Raw genomic sequence first — 14,479 nt, forward strand, 5'->3', positions numbered from 1 at the left:
TCAGTTTGCTTTCTGCTGACCGAGCGTATGGTATCAGAGGAAAACTCAAGGTCATGCTGCTTTTTAAAAATGAGTGTGTTAGAATCACAAGATTTATTAAGTAGGATTGGAGGGAGAAAGCCAAGACAGATGGTCTTCATACTTTCTGTGTGTTAGGTGAAGTCAAGCACTTACATACTAAGGAAGTCATGGAGTAGTCATTGAATTGATAAAAATCAACCTCCATAAACATAGTTTACAATTTTAAATAAACACACTATTTTACTCCAATTGTAGATTGCAATAACAAACATTCAGGTCTCAAATTTAAAGTCAACAATTCTTGGGATTATAAAAATAGATGTTTATAACACAGGAAAGAACTTTTGCTTCCTTAGTAAATAGATTTTGATGGAAGCTCAAGTAAAAATTTTAGGTTTAATTTAACCAGTTGTTAACCGGTTGTTATGGAGTCAATTCCAACTCAGGGCCACTCCATGTGTGTCAGAACGGAACTGTGCTCGATAGAGTTTTCAATGGCTGATTTTTCGGAAGTAGATCGCCAGGGTTTTCTTCCAAGATGCCTCTGGGTAGACTTGAACCGCTAACCTTTCTATTAGCAGCCAAGCACGTTAACTGTTTACACCATCCAGAGACTCCAAATATTGTTGATTGTTTTACTATTGCTATTATTATATTATTACTATTATAAGTGTTGTAAATATTTCTTCATCTTTTTTCTTATCTAACAAGATGAAGCGGCTAATTGGTTGCATCTGTGTTCTCAAAGAAATATGTCAACATGCTTTTTAAGATTCATCATTTAAACTGATAACTGAGGCTTCAGATAAAAATTTTAGCCAAGTCCAATTAAACAATAGGGCCTTCCAATTCTCTGATTTCATCTTGAATAAAGACTTGTGAGAAATGAGCTTTAACAGAAGTGTTCTGTTGTTACAGTAAGGGAAAAGACTCTGACACAAGAAAAATAAAGTGTCTATAATATGAAATTATTAGAGCAGATAGGGCCTAATGTATGAGTTCAGGAAAAAAAATTGTAACCTTAAACTGTCCAAGTTCTGAGTTCTATAAAGGCTGTGTTACTTTCTTAATTAGAAATACAAAAGTTAATGCTACCCAACAATTGAAGCTAATGTTGATGACTTATACAGCTAATATCACAATTTGTTGCAATTTACAGTTGAGGCACAGAAGAGCCACTACCCCATTCCTTCACTAGCCTATCATTCCTTCACTTTGTTGTTGTTGTTAGGTGCTATCCAGTTGGTTCCAACTCATAGCAACCCTATGTACACAGAACAAAACACTGCCCGGTCCTGTGCACAGTTGTTGCTATGCTTGAGCCCACTGTTGCAACCACTGTGGCAGTCTGTCTCATTGAGGGTCTTCCTCTTTTTGGCTGACCCTGTACTTTACCAAGCATGATGTCCTTCTCCAGGGACTGATCCTTTCTGACACCATGTCCAAGGTATGTAAGACGTAGTCTCGCAATCCTTGCTTCTAAGGAGCATTCTGGCTGTACCTCTTCCAAGACAGATTTGTTTGTTCTTTTGGCAGTCCGTGGTACATTCAATATTCTTCACCAACACCACAGTTCGAAGGCCTCAGTTCTTCTTCAGTCTTCCTTATTCATTGTCCAGCTTTCACATGCTATGATGCCATTGAAAATACCATGGCTTGGGTCAGGAGCACCTTAGTCTTCAAAGTGACATCTTTGCTTTTCAACACTCTAAAGAGGTCTTTGCAGCAGATTTGCCCAGTGAAATGTGTCTTTTGATGGCTTGACTGCTGCTTCCATGTGTGTTGATTGTGGTCCAAGTAAAATGAAACCCTTGACAACCTCAATCCCTTCTCCATTTATCATAATACTGCTTAGTACAGCCTTCAGAATGTACTAAGCCTCAACATAAAGAAAACAAAAATCTCGCAACTGGACCAATGAGCAGCATTCCTTCACTAGATATGACAAATTCTACAAAAAGAATGGAGATGGGATACATGAAAAGGGTGTAGTCCATTACATGAGAGACAATAATAGTATGAAAATCCTGAATACGGGAAATAATAATTAAAAAAAAAACCTGCTATGATAGAAATTATGTATATATATATATATATATGCCAAGAGAACTATGCTATTGACTCTAGGACCAGAATGATCAGACTAAGACTAAGTTAATGTTAAATGATATCCAGAAGCCTACTGGTGATGGTTGCACAACACAATTGATGTAATTTGTCTCACTGAAGTGTACGTGTGAAAAATGTTGGAAAGGCAAATATGTTATCTATATTTTTTGTAAATAAATTGAGATTTTTTTACTTCTTCCAATTTGTTTTAAAGGTACACACTCTTTGAAACTTAAGAATGAAAGGCTTAGTACAAATTAGAAGAAGAGTTACTTCCGGAGATGGAAAATAAACTTACAAGTCTCCGTGTCCAAGCATTTCCCTTTCCTTTCTGTGTGACCTAGGGTCCACTCCCCTGGCCATTCAAGTTCTTGGTGAAGAACTAGAGAAATGAGCTCCTTTCACTGCAATCACCCTATTAGCGTGTTGTGGGAGCCACCTACCTACTGCACCCGCGATAATCTGCTGGAAAGTCCATGGATTAGTTTATCTAATGAGATTTTTTGTGATGTGCCAACGTATTTGCATTTTTCCTTTTTTAAGAACCAATAGAATAAAACTTAGAGACATTACCTGAAGAGCACCTCTTCAAGTAGGTGGTGGTGTTCTCTTGTGGTTTCTCCTTTCTTTCTTGGACATTTAACATGTGTTTTTTAGAGTGGCCAGTGGAAGCAGAGTATATCGTCTGCAGGGTATTGTTTGTTCTTGGTGAAAATTTTAAACATACTGGTTGAAATGAAAATCTTTTATATTTATCTCCTCACATCTTAGGCAAACTGACATGTGACAGCCAGCAGGGGTCAGGCCTTTCAGCTGTATGGATTTGAATTTCACATCTCTGCTATAGCACCTTTAAGAACCTACAGATTTCTTCATAGCACCGTTAACATCACTCTTTAAATCTCAAGCTTACCAGATATACTGAATCGAAATAAATGAGTGAGAAGTTGTGAGGCTCTGGGGAAGCTTTCTCAGGCAAAATTGCTTGTCTAAAGCTGTTTTGGAGCCCTGGTGGCACAGTGGTTAAGAGTTCAGCTCCTAACCAAAAAGGTCAGCAGTTTGAATCCACCGCCACTCCTTGGAAACCCTATGGGGCAGTTTTACCCTGTTCTATAGGGTCACTATGAGTTGGAATCGACTCAGTGGTAACAGGTTTGGTTTTGGTAAAGCTGTTTTAGTCAAGGTTCTCCAGGGAGACAGAACCAATAGAAGATTTCATACATATATATGTCCCGTCTCAAAGGAATTGAATCACAAGATTGTAGGAGCTGACAAGTACAAAATTCGTAGGTCAGCCAACAGGCTAGAAATGGGCAGTCTTAAATCTGAAATTCGTAGGCCAGATAGTGGGCTGGAAACTGGCAGGATGTCTGTCCTATAGTCTTGAGGCAGAATCCTCCTCTTGGAAACTTCTGTTTTTTGCTCTTAAGGTCTTCGACTGATTGGATGAGGTGTACTCACATTGTTGAGGGTAATCTGCTTTACTTAAAGTCAAAGTCAAAAGCAAAACAAAACCAAAAACCCAAACCTATTGCCATCAAATCAATTCCAGCTTATAGAGACCCTATAGGGGTAGAACTGCCCCATAGGGTTTCCAAGACTATAATCTTTATGGAAACAGACTGCCACATCTTTCTCCCACAGAGTGGCTGATGGGTTCAAACCACTGACCTTTCAGTTAGCAGCCAAGCCCTTTACCACCAGGGCTCCTGTAGTTAAAGTCAACAGATTATAAATGTTAACCACATGCAGATACAGTAAGGCTGTCACAGTGTAGGGAGAGGAATTAGGGTCACATAACACCGTATGTATAAATTTTTGTATGAGAGACTAACTTGAATTGTAAACTTTCACTTAAAAGTACAACAATAAAATAAAAAAAAAGACTTCTTATTTGGTATGCATTTCTTTTAGTAATTGCTAATGAGTTCATCAATGCTTTACATTAGGTTATTTAAATGTATAAAAATGACCAAATATGGGGTCTATTTTAGAATGTTGAAAAGTAAAGGAAACATAATGCTTTTGTTCTGAATATGACTAACTGTGGTTGTTTGTTTTAAATTCAGGACTTGGCCTTTCATTATCAAAAGCCCCAAGCAGTATAAAAATCTTTCTTTCATGGATGCAATGAACAAGTTTAAATGGACTAAAAAGGAAGGTCTCTCCTTCAATAAGCTTGTCCTTGGCCTGCCGGTGAACGTGAGATGTTCCAAGACAGACAATGCAGAGTGGTCGGTAAGCCCTGCCTGTCTGAACCTTTGAGAATGCAGATGCCACATTTCTCCTGAATCTATAACAGGAAAATCCAAGGAACAGATACATATCCATAAATCTGACTGTTATTTTGATATATCTGCTCATTTACTGGAGCTCTGGTGGCCCAGTGGTTAAGAGCTCAGCTGCTAACCAAAAGATAGCAGTTCAAATCCACCAGCCATTCCTTGGAAACCTTGTGGGGCAGTTCTTCTCTGTCCTGTAGGGTCGCTTTGGGTCAGAATTGACTCAATGGCAACGAGTTTGGTTTTTGGTTATTTACTTGTTCACTGATTACTTGGCTTGACCTAAAACTCCTGATTCCCATCCTTTTGAAAAAGAAAACTTATTTGCCAACTAGTGTTGGGTAAAGAGTCCTGGTGGTGCAACAGTTAAGCGCTCAGCTGCTAATTGAAGGGTTGGCGGTTCCAACTCACCCAGCAGCTCTGAGGGAGAAAAAACTGGCAATCTGCTCCTGTAAAGAGTACAGCCTAGAAAACCCTATGGGGCAGTTCTACTCTGTCACATGGGGTCTCTGAGTCAAAATTGACTCGATGGCACCCAACAACAAAAACAATATTGAAGTAGAGCAGGAATAGGATGGAATGAGAGCTTCAAAAAGCAGCTAAGACTGTTTTGTATTTTTTCTTTCGCAAAAGAGTATCTGACCCTCTTCTCTATCTCTCTCCGGAACCCTAGGCTTTCTGATCCCCCTGAAGTTGACTCCTTCAGCAGCCAGCCCCTTACCCTCTTTTACTCCTGCTGCAGTATAGGCTGCTGAGCAGGCTTGAACATCTGGCTTCTAAATCATTCACTCATTTGTATTGTCTGCTCTTTAATTTTCAGATTCAAGGAATGACAGCATTACCTCCAGAGGTAGATAGGCCATATAAAGCAGAGCCTTTGGTGTGTGGAACATCGGCCTCCTCCTCTCTACGCAGAAATGTCTCTCTCAAGTTGCTTGTGTGCTTTATGATACTCGGTAGCATGCTAAGCAGCGAACACTTGTGATTATAATTCTGTTGTACTTGGTGATGATGGTGTCTGTCATCTGAACCTATCATTTAAAGTGCAGGCTAAATACTGTGTCCACTGAGCATGAAAACATGAACATGAAGAGTGTGGAGACTTTCCCTTCACACCTCTCTTCCCCAACCTCCACATGTCCCTCTCTTGTTTACCCTAAATGTCAATCAGGTCTTCTTATTTCCCTCAGAAATATATGATGCCATGTACAGATGGTCCAAAAATACAAAACTATCCTAACTTAACATCCGTTTTTAAAAAACTGAACCAAGTCAAGTAGAAGTAAAAGAATTCTTCATTGCCTTTCACATTCCATTTTATTTAAATTGATTTGTTTCCCCTATATTCATAATAGGCTTTTACAACTGAACTTTTTTTTTTTACTGTAACTCTTTGTTGTTGTTGTTAGGTGCCGTCCTGTCAGTTCTGACTCATAGTGACGCTGCGTACAACAGAATGAAACATTACCCGATCCTGCACCATCCTCACAATCGTTGCTATGTTTGAGTCCGTTGTTGCAGTCACTGTGTCAATGCATCTCGTCGAGGGTCTTCCTCTTTTTCACTGACCTGCTACTTTACCAAGCATGATGTTCTTCTCCAGGGACTGATGCCTCCTAATAACTTTTCCAAAGTACGTGAAACAAAGTCCCCCATCCTTGCTTCTAAGGAACATTCTGGCTGACTTCTTCCAAGACAGATTTGTTTATTCTTCTAGCAGTCCATGGTATATTCAATATTCTTTGCCAACACCATAATTCAGAGGCATCAATTTTTCTTTGGTTTTCCTTATTCATTGTCCAGCTTTCCTATGCATATGAGGTGATTGAAAATACCATGGCTTGGGTCAGGCCCACCTTAGTCCTCAAAGTGACATCTTTGCTTTTTAAACTTTAAAGAAGTCTTTTGCAGATTTGCCCAGTGCAATACATAATTTGATTTCTTGACTGCTGCTTCCATGGGCATTGATTGTGGATCCAAGTAAAATGAAATCCTTGACAACTTCAATCTTTTCTCTGTTTGTCATGATGTTGCTTATTGGTTCAGTCGTGAGGATTTTTGTTTTCTTTTTGTTGAGGTGTAATCTATACTGAAGGCTGTGGTCTTTGATCTTCATCAGTAAGTGCTTCAAGTCCTCTTCACTTTCAGCAAGCAAGGTTGTGTCATCTGCATATTGCAGGTTGTTAATGAGTCTTCTTCAAATCCTGATGCAGTGTTCTTCATATAGTCCAGCTTTTCGGATTATTTTCTCAGCATAAAACTAAATAAGTATGGTGAAAGGATGCAACACTGACACACACTTTTCTTGTGTTCAGACCACTCAGTATCCCCTTGTTCTGTTCCATCAACTGCCTCTTGGTCTATGTAAAGGTTCCGCATGAGCACAATTAAGTGTTGTGGAATCTCCATTCTTTGCAACGTTATCCATAATTTGTTATGATCCACACAGTCAAATGTCTCTTCATGGTCAATAAAACACAGGTAAACGTCTTTCCAGCATTCTCTACTTTCAGCCAAGATCTATCTTACATCAGCATGATATCCCTCATTCCATGTCCTCTTCTGAATCCATCTTGAATTTCTGACAGTTCACTTTCAATGTACTGCTGCAGCCGTTTTTGAATTATCTTCAGCATAATTTTTACTTGAGGGTGATATTAATGATACTGTTTGATAATTTCCACATTTTGTTGGATCACCTTTCTTTTTAATGGGCACAAATATGGATCTCTTCCAGTTGGTTGGCCAGGTAGCTGTCTTCCAAATTTCTTGGCATAGACGAATGAGCATCTCTAGTGCTGCATCTGTTTGTTGAAACATCTCAGTTGGTACTCTGTCAATTTCTGGAGCCTTGTTTTTCGCCAATGCCTGCAGTGCAGCTTGGACTTCTTTCTTTAGTACCATCGGTTCTTTATCATTTGCTGCCTCCTGAAATGGTTGAATATCGACCAATTCCTTTTGGTAGGGTGACTCTGTATTTCTTCCATCCTCTTTCAGTGTCTCCTGGGTTGTTCAATATTTTGCCCATACAATCTTCTGATATTGAAACTCTGGGCTTGAATTTTTTCTTCAGTTCATTCAGCTTTAGAAGTTCCAAGCATGTTCTTCTCTTTTGATTTTCTAACTCCAGGCCTTTGCACATTTCATTATAATTCTGTAGTTTTACACAAATAACGTATGCCTTCTACATTTGTTTGCTTACCTTGCCCTCCCACTGTGAGGTATTCGCCTAAGTGCACTATGCTAATACATATATACATTTTTTAACAGCAACATGTAAAAAGAAATTGGAATCGTGCCACTAATGAATATACCTAGTGTGAGGTGGGGAGCAGTTGGCAAACAAACATAGAAGGCGTGTGTTATCTGTGTAAAATACAGTACTTTGTCCTCTCATGCCATCCTTTGAAATCTTCTGTTCAGCTCTTTTGCCTCATCATTTCTTCCTTTCACTTTAGCTACTCTATTTTCAAGAGCAATTTTCAGAGTCTCCTCTAACATCCTTTTTTGTCTTTTCTGTCTTTTTAATGACCTTTCACTTTCTTCATGTATGATGTCCTTGATGTCATCCCACAACCTGTCTGGTCTTTGATCATTAGTGTTCAGTGTGTCAAATCTGTTTTTGAGATGGTCTCTGAATTCAGGTGGGATATACTCAAGGTTGTACTTTGGCTCTCGTGGACTTATTTTAATTTTCTTCAACTTCATCTTGAACTTGCACATGAGCAGTTGATGGTGTGTTCCGCAGTTGGTCCCTGGCCTTGTTCTGACTGATGATATTGAGCTTCTCGATCTTGTCTTTCCACAGATGTAGTCGATTTGGTTCCTGTGTATTCTGTCCGGCAAGGCCCATGTGTATAGTCCCATTTATGTTGTTGAAAAATGGTATTTTCCATGAAGAAGTCGTTGGTCTTGCAAAATTCTATCACGTGATCTCTGGCGTTGTTTATGTAACCAAGGTCATATTTTTCAACTGCTGACCCTTCTTTGTTTCCATCTTTCACATTCCAGTCACCAGTAATTACCAATGCATCTTGAGTAAATATTTGATCAATTTCAGACTGCAGAAGTTGGTAAAAATTTTCAGTTTCCTTATCTTTGGAATTATGGTTGGTGTGTAAATTTGAATAATAGTCGTATTAACTGGTCTTCCTTGTAGGTATACGGGTATTATCCTATCATTCACACTGTTGTACCTCAGGATAGATCTTGAATATTTTTTTTTTGACGAATGCAATGCCTTCAATTTGTCATTCCTAGCATAGTATACCATATGACTATTGAATTCAAAATGGCCAATACCAGTCCATTTCAGCTCACTAATGCCTAGGATATTGATCTGCAGGTGTTCCATTTCAGTTTTTACAACTTCCGATTTTGCTTGATTCATACTTTGTACATTTCACGTTCCAGTTATTAATGGGTGTTTGCTGCTGTTTTTTCTCATTTTGAGTCATGCCATGTCAACAAACAAAAGCCCCGAAAGCTTTACTCCATCCACGTCATGAAGGTCAACTCTAATTTGAGGAGGCAACTCTTCCCCGGTCTTATTTTGAGTGCCTTCCAATCTGAGTGGCTCATCTTCTGGAACTATGTTAGACAGTATTCTGCTGCTGTTTATGAGGTTTTCACTGGCCAGTTTTTTTTCAGAAGTATATTGCCAGGTCCTTCTTCCTCGTCTGTGTTAGTTTGGAAGTTCCACTGAAACCTGTCCACCATGGGTGACCTTGCTGGTATTTCAGTTATCACTGGCATAGCTTCCAGCATCACAGTAACATGCAAGACACCACAGTATGACAAACTGACAGACAAGTAATGGTATAACTGTTTATCATTAAATTCTTAAGTAATTTTCATTGTTCACCTGTTATTGTTAGGTGTTGTTGAATTAATTTCGACTCATAACCACCCCATACGACAGAGTAGAACTGCCCCCATAGGGTTTTCTTGGCTATAATCTTTACAGAAGCAGATTGCCAGGTTTTTCTCCTGCAGAGCTGCTGGGTGGATTCCAGCCACCAACCTTCTGGTTAGTGCTTAACCATTTGCACCACCAGGGCCCCACATTCCATTTTATTTAAATGCTCACTGTTGCATTTTACTTTCTGTCTTTTCTGTATTCCTTTTAAAAAATGCTTTCATCTTAAAAATAAAAAAGGAAGTACTCTCTATTCCAGTTTTCTTCCTCCCAGTTGTTCTTTGGGTGAGATTTCATGACTATAACAAGAGTCCTTCCTCATCTTTCAACGTTATCAAGTTTTGTCCTTTTCTGTCAATCACCCATAGACCCTTTACCGCAATGCTTTTAAGGATGCCCACTCTAGTCTCCTCATTATCTGAGTATGTTGGTACTAGACGAGTACCTATACCCATCTCGAAGTTCTTTTCTTTCTTCCTTTCCTGCTCAGCACTGGCCAGGTGAGTTTTTTCTTGAGCTTTGCCACTACCTGAAAAGAAAAAACCTATGGGAAACACTGAAATGGCATGTGACTGATAGTAGGCTGAGAAGAAGATGTAACTGGCTACAAACTCTTGCTGTGAGAAGTCCTTTATCAGGTTCCAGGTCAAAGGCCAGGCAGTGTGAGCCAACACAGGAGGGGATGAGGTCTGTGTGGTACCTCACTGACTATTCTGGGTGTCACACGTGCTGTCTGCTGGCTCAGTTTGAGTCATGGTTACTATTGTAGATTTATTTTTATATTAATTAACTTTTCATAATAAAATTGTCACCAATTAACAATCTTGTCACTTTCTTTGTTTTCTTTGTATAGTTCAGCCAAATCTTGTTTTGTGTCCTTTCCTTACTTCTTGGCTAAATATGTTTAGATCATATTAATAAACTAAATGAAATTAAATTTCTGTGTAGTATCTTGTACTCCTTGAGAGAAGCAAATGATTCAGGTACTGATCTTGCTAGGGAAATAAGTTAAGTATGTTGTGTTTTCTATCCTGTTTTCAAGCCCTTTTCCCCCTGTAAACAATGTCTTCAACAAAAGCTCTTTCGTCTCTTCAATAAATATTATGTTTGGAGTATTTCCTTCTCGATTCCTAGAATTTGTCTCTTTGATGAAATGTTTGTAATATTTACGAGGCATAGTTTATAGTTAACTTTAAATCTTTTTGTTTTATAAGTGCTGTATAAGTTTCTGTGGTTTTTTCATCCAAATATTTGTGATGGCGCAGGGTTAAGCATTTGGCTGCTAGCCTAAAGGGTGGCAGTTTGAATCCACTAGCTGCTCCTTGGAAACCCTATGGGGCAGTTCTATTCTGTCCTGTAGGGTGGCCATGAGTCAGAATCAACTCGATGGCCATGGATTATTTGTGTGAGAAATGTGATATTCCCAAATACTCCCAATTTGAAATTTCATGCTTATTTTTACTTCAGAATTTCTGAATCTGAAGTGTCAAAGTCAAATGATTTCCTTTGGAAATGATCTAACATTTTATTTGTTTTCATTGATCTTGGTATAGAAGATGAGTATATGGCTTAGAAAATAATAAACAGTTTTTGGAAATTTGCATTTGTGGAGTCGGGGGAATCTGTTTTTCCAGTGGATATTACAAAGAACAAAGTCAACATTCTTCTAGTCCTGGGAATTTTCATGAATATAAATAGATTTGGGGAATTGACTCTTTATTTGTAATTAAGATAGAGTATCTGTTAAATTCTGTAGAGTTGCAATTATATTCTAAGTTAATTTGCTATTACATTGGGCAGACATTCCTGAATAGCCCGTTCTTTATAGAGGCTTTTTATCACTGCCTTGGATCAGGTCACATCACCTGTTTCTTAGACCATCAAGAAGGAGCACCTGAGACCCAAGGGAGGCTGGAGTTCCCGTGTATGATGGTCCCTGGTTTGATCCTTAGGTGCAGAGAGGGTGCGGGAGACATACTTACAAAGACCAATAATCATCAAAGCCATATTGAGATAACTTGGGTGATCATTTTCTCTGGAGGGAGTCTTAGCAGTGATAAAAGGGATTCAGTTCACAGAGATAGACATTTATCAAATAATACAGTGAAGTGTGAAAACAAACGAAATTGAGTGCTGTGAAGGAATATCCTATGTGATTCTTTGCTGGCATCTCACAAAGGCATACTTCTAGACAGCTGTTTCAGGGGAAATTTCCATGGGGAGATGACCATTGGCCTAAATCAGAAGGACTAATAGGTGTTAGGTAGGTGAAGAAGGCAGGGACAGTAACCCGGGTAGAGGGAATGGCAGAAACCCAGGCGCTTAGTTCTGGTAGCTTAATATGAAATACCTTCTTTGCAGACCCCAAAGCATATTTGAGACCTGAAGGAAGGGAGATTTGTCTGGGGCACAGAAAAAGTGCAGAGAAGATTGTGTAAAGAATTTGACTTTACCTAAGGTAATGTGGTCTTATCCTTGTTTCTCAAGAAGATAACTCTAAATCCTTGGAATTTCCTCAGTAATTGAGGTACCTTTGTTACCCAGAGGAGACCTGGTGGTCCAGTGGTTAAGCACTTGGCTGCTAATCAAGTTGGCTGTTTAATCCCACCAGTTGCTCTGTGGGAGACAGATGTGATAGTCTGTTTCCATAGATATTAAAGCCTAGGAAACCCTATGAGGCAGTTCTACTCTATCCTATAGGGTCGCTATGAGTTGGAATTGACTCAATGGCAAGGGATTATCGAAACTACACTTAAGAGTTAGTGCTAATGAATGGGAGCTGGTCAGACCAGAAAGACCACCTAGTAGCTGATATCAACTAACTTCAGGAATCATGATTTAACCTATCATGCACATGCAATGAGGCCTCAATCATGACTACATAATGATTGAGGCCAATAAAGACTGAGAACAGAGGCTCTAAGAGCTGCCTGGTTGGTGAAGGGAGGGTGAGTGGCCCTCTTTGGGCTATGGAAGATCTGCATTGGGAACCTTCCCAGACCTCACACATGCATATCTTATGATCATCCTGGTTTATATCCTTTAGCTATAATTAATCTGTAATCATAAGTATAGTACTTTCTGTGAGTTCTGTGAGTCATCCAGGGAATTATCAAGATAAAAGGAGGAGTAGGAGCCAGCAGGTGAAAGTAAAGGAGCCCAGGGGAGGTCCCCAAGCTTGTGGCTGGCATCCTGAAGGGGTTGTGGGAAAATCCCAAATTTGCGGCCAGCAGGTCACAAATAAGCGTGTTGTGCGGACTACTGAGTTTGTGGCTGGCGTCTGCCTATTTGGCAGCCTGAAGGACAGTGTCCTTTTAACTTGCGAGCTCTGACCTAACTCCGGGTAGTTAGGGACAGAGAGAGAGAGAGTGCTGCATGAGCTGCTGGTGTCAGATGATTGAGAAGTGGGAAAGTGGGGATTTGATTAATCTTCACATTTTGAGAATTGAATTTATGTTGATTCTTATCCCTAAAGAAAGCAAAGAGATGATGCAGGAGAGGAAGGCAGGATGCAGACCATGCTGGACATTTAGGCCATATGATACTGGAAGCTATGCCACCAGTATTTAAAATACCATTAGGGTCACCCGTGATGGACAGGTTTCAGGGGAGCTTCCAGTCTAAGAAAGACTAGGAAGAAAGGCCTGGTGATCTACTTCCGAAAATTAACCAATGGAAACCCTATGGATCACAACACGATATTTCCCAATATAGTGACTAGGTAGTGTTTCGTTCTGAGTCAGGGCTGACGTGATGGCAACTAACAACAAAAGAGCTTTGAACTTTATCCTAATGGCTGTGAGAGGCCAATGATTAGTGGCAAACGGGAATTTGGAAACAGTATGAAATTGCACCGTGCAATTTGCTCAGCCAAACGCTACTTATTGTCTATAAAGGCCATTTCCTTTTTCAACTTGATAAACATAACTATGACTACATTCTTATATAGTTCTCATATCTACAAGTATTTCTTGATAATAATTACTGTAGTTGGAGTTCCAGAGTTAATGATTGTTTCCTTCAAATGGTTAGCCAGTTACTTTCAACCCATTTACTGAATAATTTATCTACTGAATACTAATTTATCACGTCGAATTTTTCAAGCCTCTTCCATTTTTTTCCCACTTATTTAGCAACATTATACTATCTTAGTGAAAAATTGTTGTAAATTAAAATATCTGATATCCCAAACTTAGAGCCCCTGGGTGGTGCAAATGGTTAAGCACTCAACTAGTAACCAAAAGGTTGGCAGTTTAAACCCACCCAGAGGTGCCTCAGGATAAAGGCCTGGTGATCTCCTTCTGAATGGTCACAGCCTTGAAAACCCTGTAAGGCAGAGTGCTACTTTGCACACATGGCATCTCCATTAGTTGGAATTGACTTGAAGGCAATTTTTGTGTGTGTGTGTTTTGTTTTTTATCCCAATCCTTCATAATTACTTTTTTTCCCAGAAGAGTTCAAGCTATTTTCACACATTTATTCTTGCAGAAATACACACCATTGAACTATTAAATGAACATAAAATAAACTTTATTGGCTTTATTCACTGATATTTTGGATATAGACGTTAGGTAATACTAGCTTCTGAAATAAGTTCCAAAATCAACGGAATCAACAGACAACTGAATACTTTAACAGAGACCCCCGCAGATTTTAACCCCTTAAATGTTCTTTTCCTTTGTGGCATCCTCATTGTTACCAGTTTAATTCAAGTTCTTATTATCTATCATTTGATCTTTTGCCATAGTTTCCTTTTCAGTAATTCCAAAACCTGGATGTGACTCAGAATCACCTGGACATTTTGTAAAAATAAAGATTCCCAGTCCCCATCGCATACCTACTGAAGCAAAACTTCTGGGGATGGATCTAGAATACTTGCCATTTGTTACCTAATGCAGTGTGGTTTTTTTGAAATAAAGCATCATCAATATTCATATTGTTGCATCATAGCAAATTCTTTACATAAACACATTCCCAACCGTGCTGTTCCCTTCTCTCCTTGTCCTAAGTAGGAGAGTGCATCACCCTAAGGTGACAGAGAGAAACCACAGTTTGCTATGATGTAGTACAACCCAGAAGTGCTGCAAGTTTGAGAACTTTAGTAATGGACTGTACAAGTCAAAAAGCAAAATGAGAGCAAGTATTATGA

At 39.2% G+C, this 14,479-nt stretch overlaps 1 protein-coding gene across 1 annotated transcript in view; it reads left to right on the forward strand.

Annotated features, from left to right (window-relative positions):
- MOXD1 (monooxygenase DBH like 1) overlaps positions 1–5,397 on the forward strand; it is a 106,461-nt gene extending 101,064 nt beyond the window's left edge. Inside the window, exons 11-12 of the mRNA XM_004368978.1 lie at positions 4,200–4,368; positions 5,233–5,397. Of these exons, the coding sequence (XP_004369035.1) occupies positions 4,200–4,368; positions 5,233–5,397 (334 nt within the window). The remainder of the gene's footprint in view (positions 1–4,199; positions 4,369–5,232) is intronic.
- Positions 5,398–14,479: the final 9,082 nt, after the last annotated feature.

Source organism: Trichechus manatus, unplaced genomic scaffold (genome assembly GCF_000243295.1).
Source record: "Trichechus manatus latirostris isolate Lorelei unplaced genomic scaffold, TriManLat1.0 scaffold00002, whole genome shotgun sequence".
In the NCBI taxonomy this organism is placed as follows: Eukaryota; Metazoa; Chordata; class Mammalia; order Sirenia; family Trichechidae; genus Trichechus; species Trichechus manatus.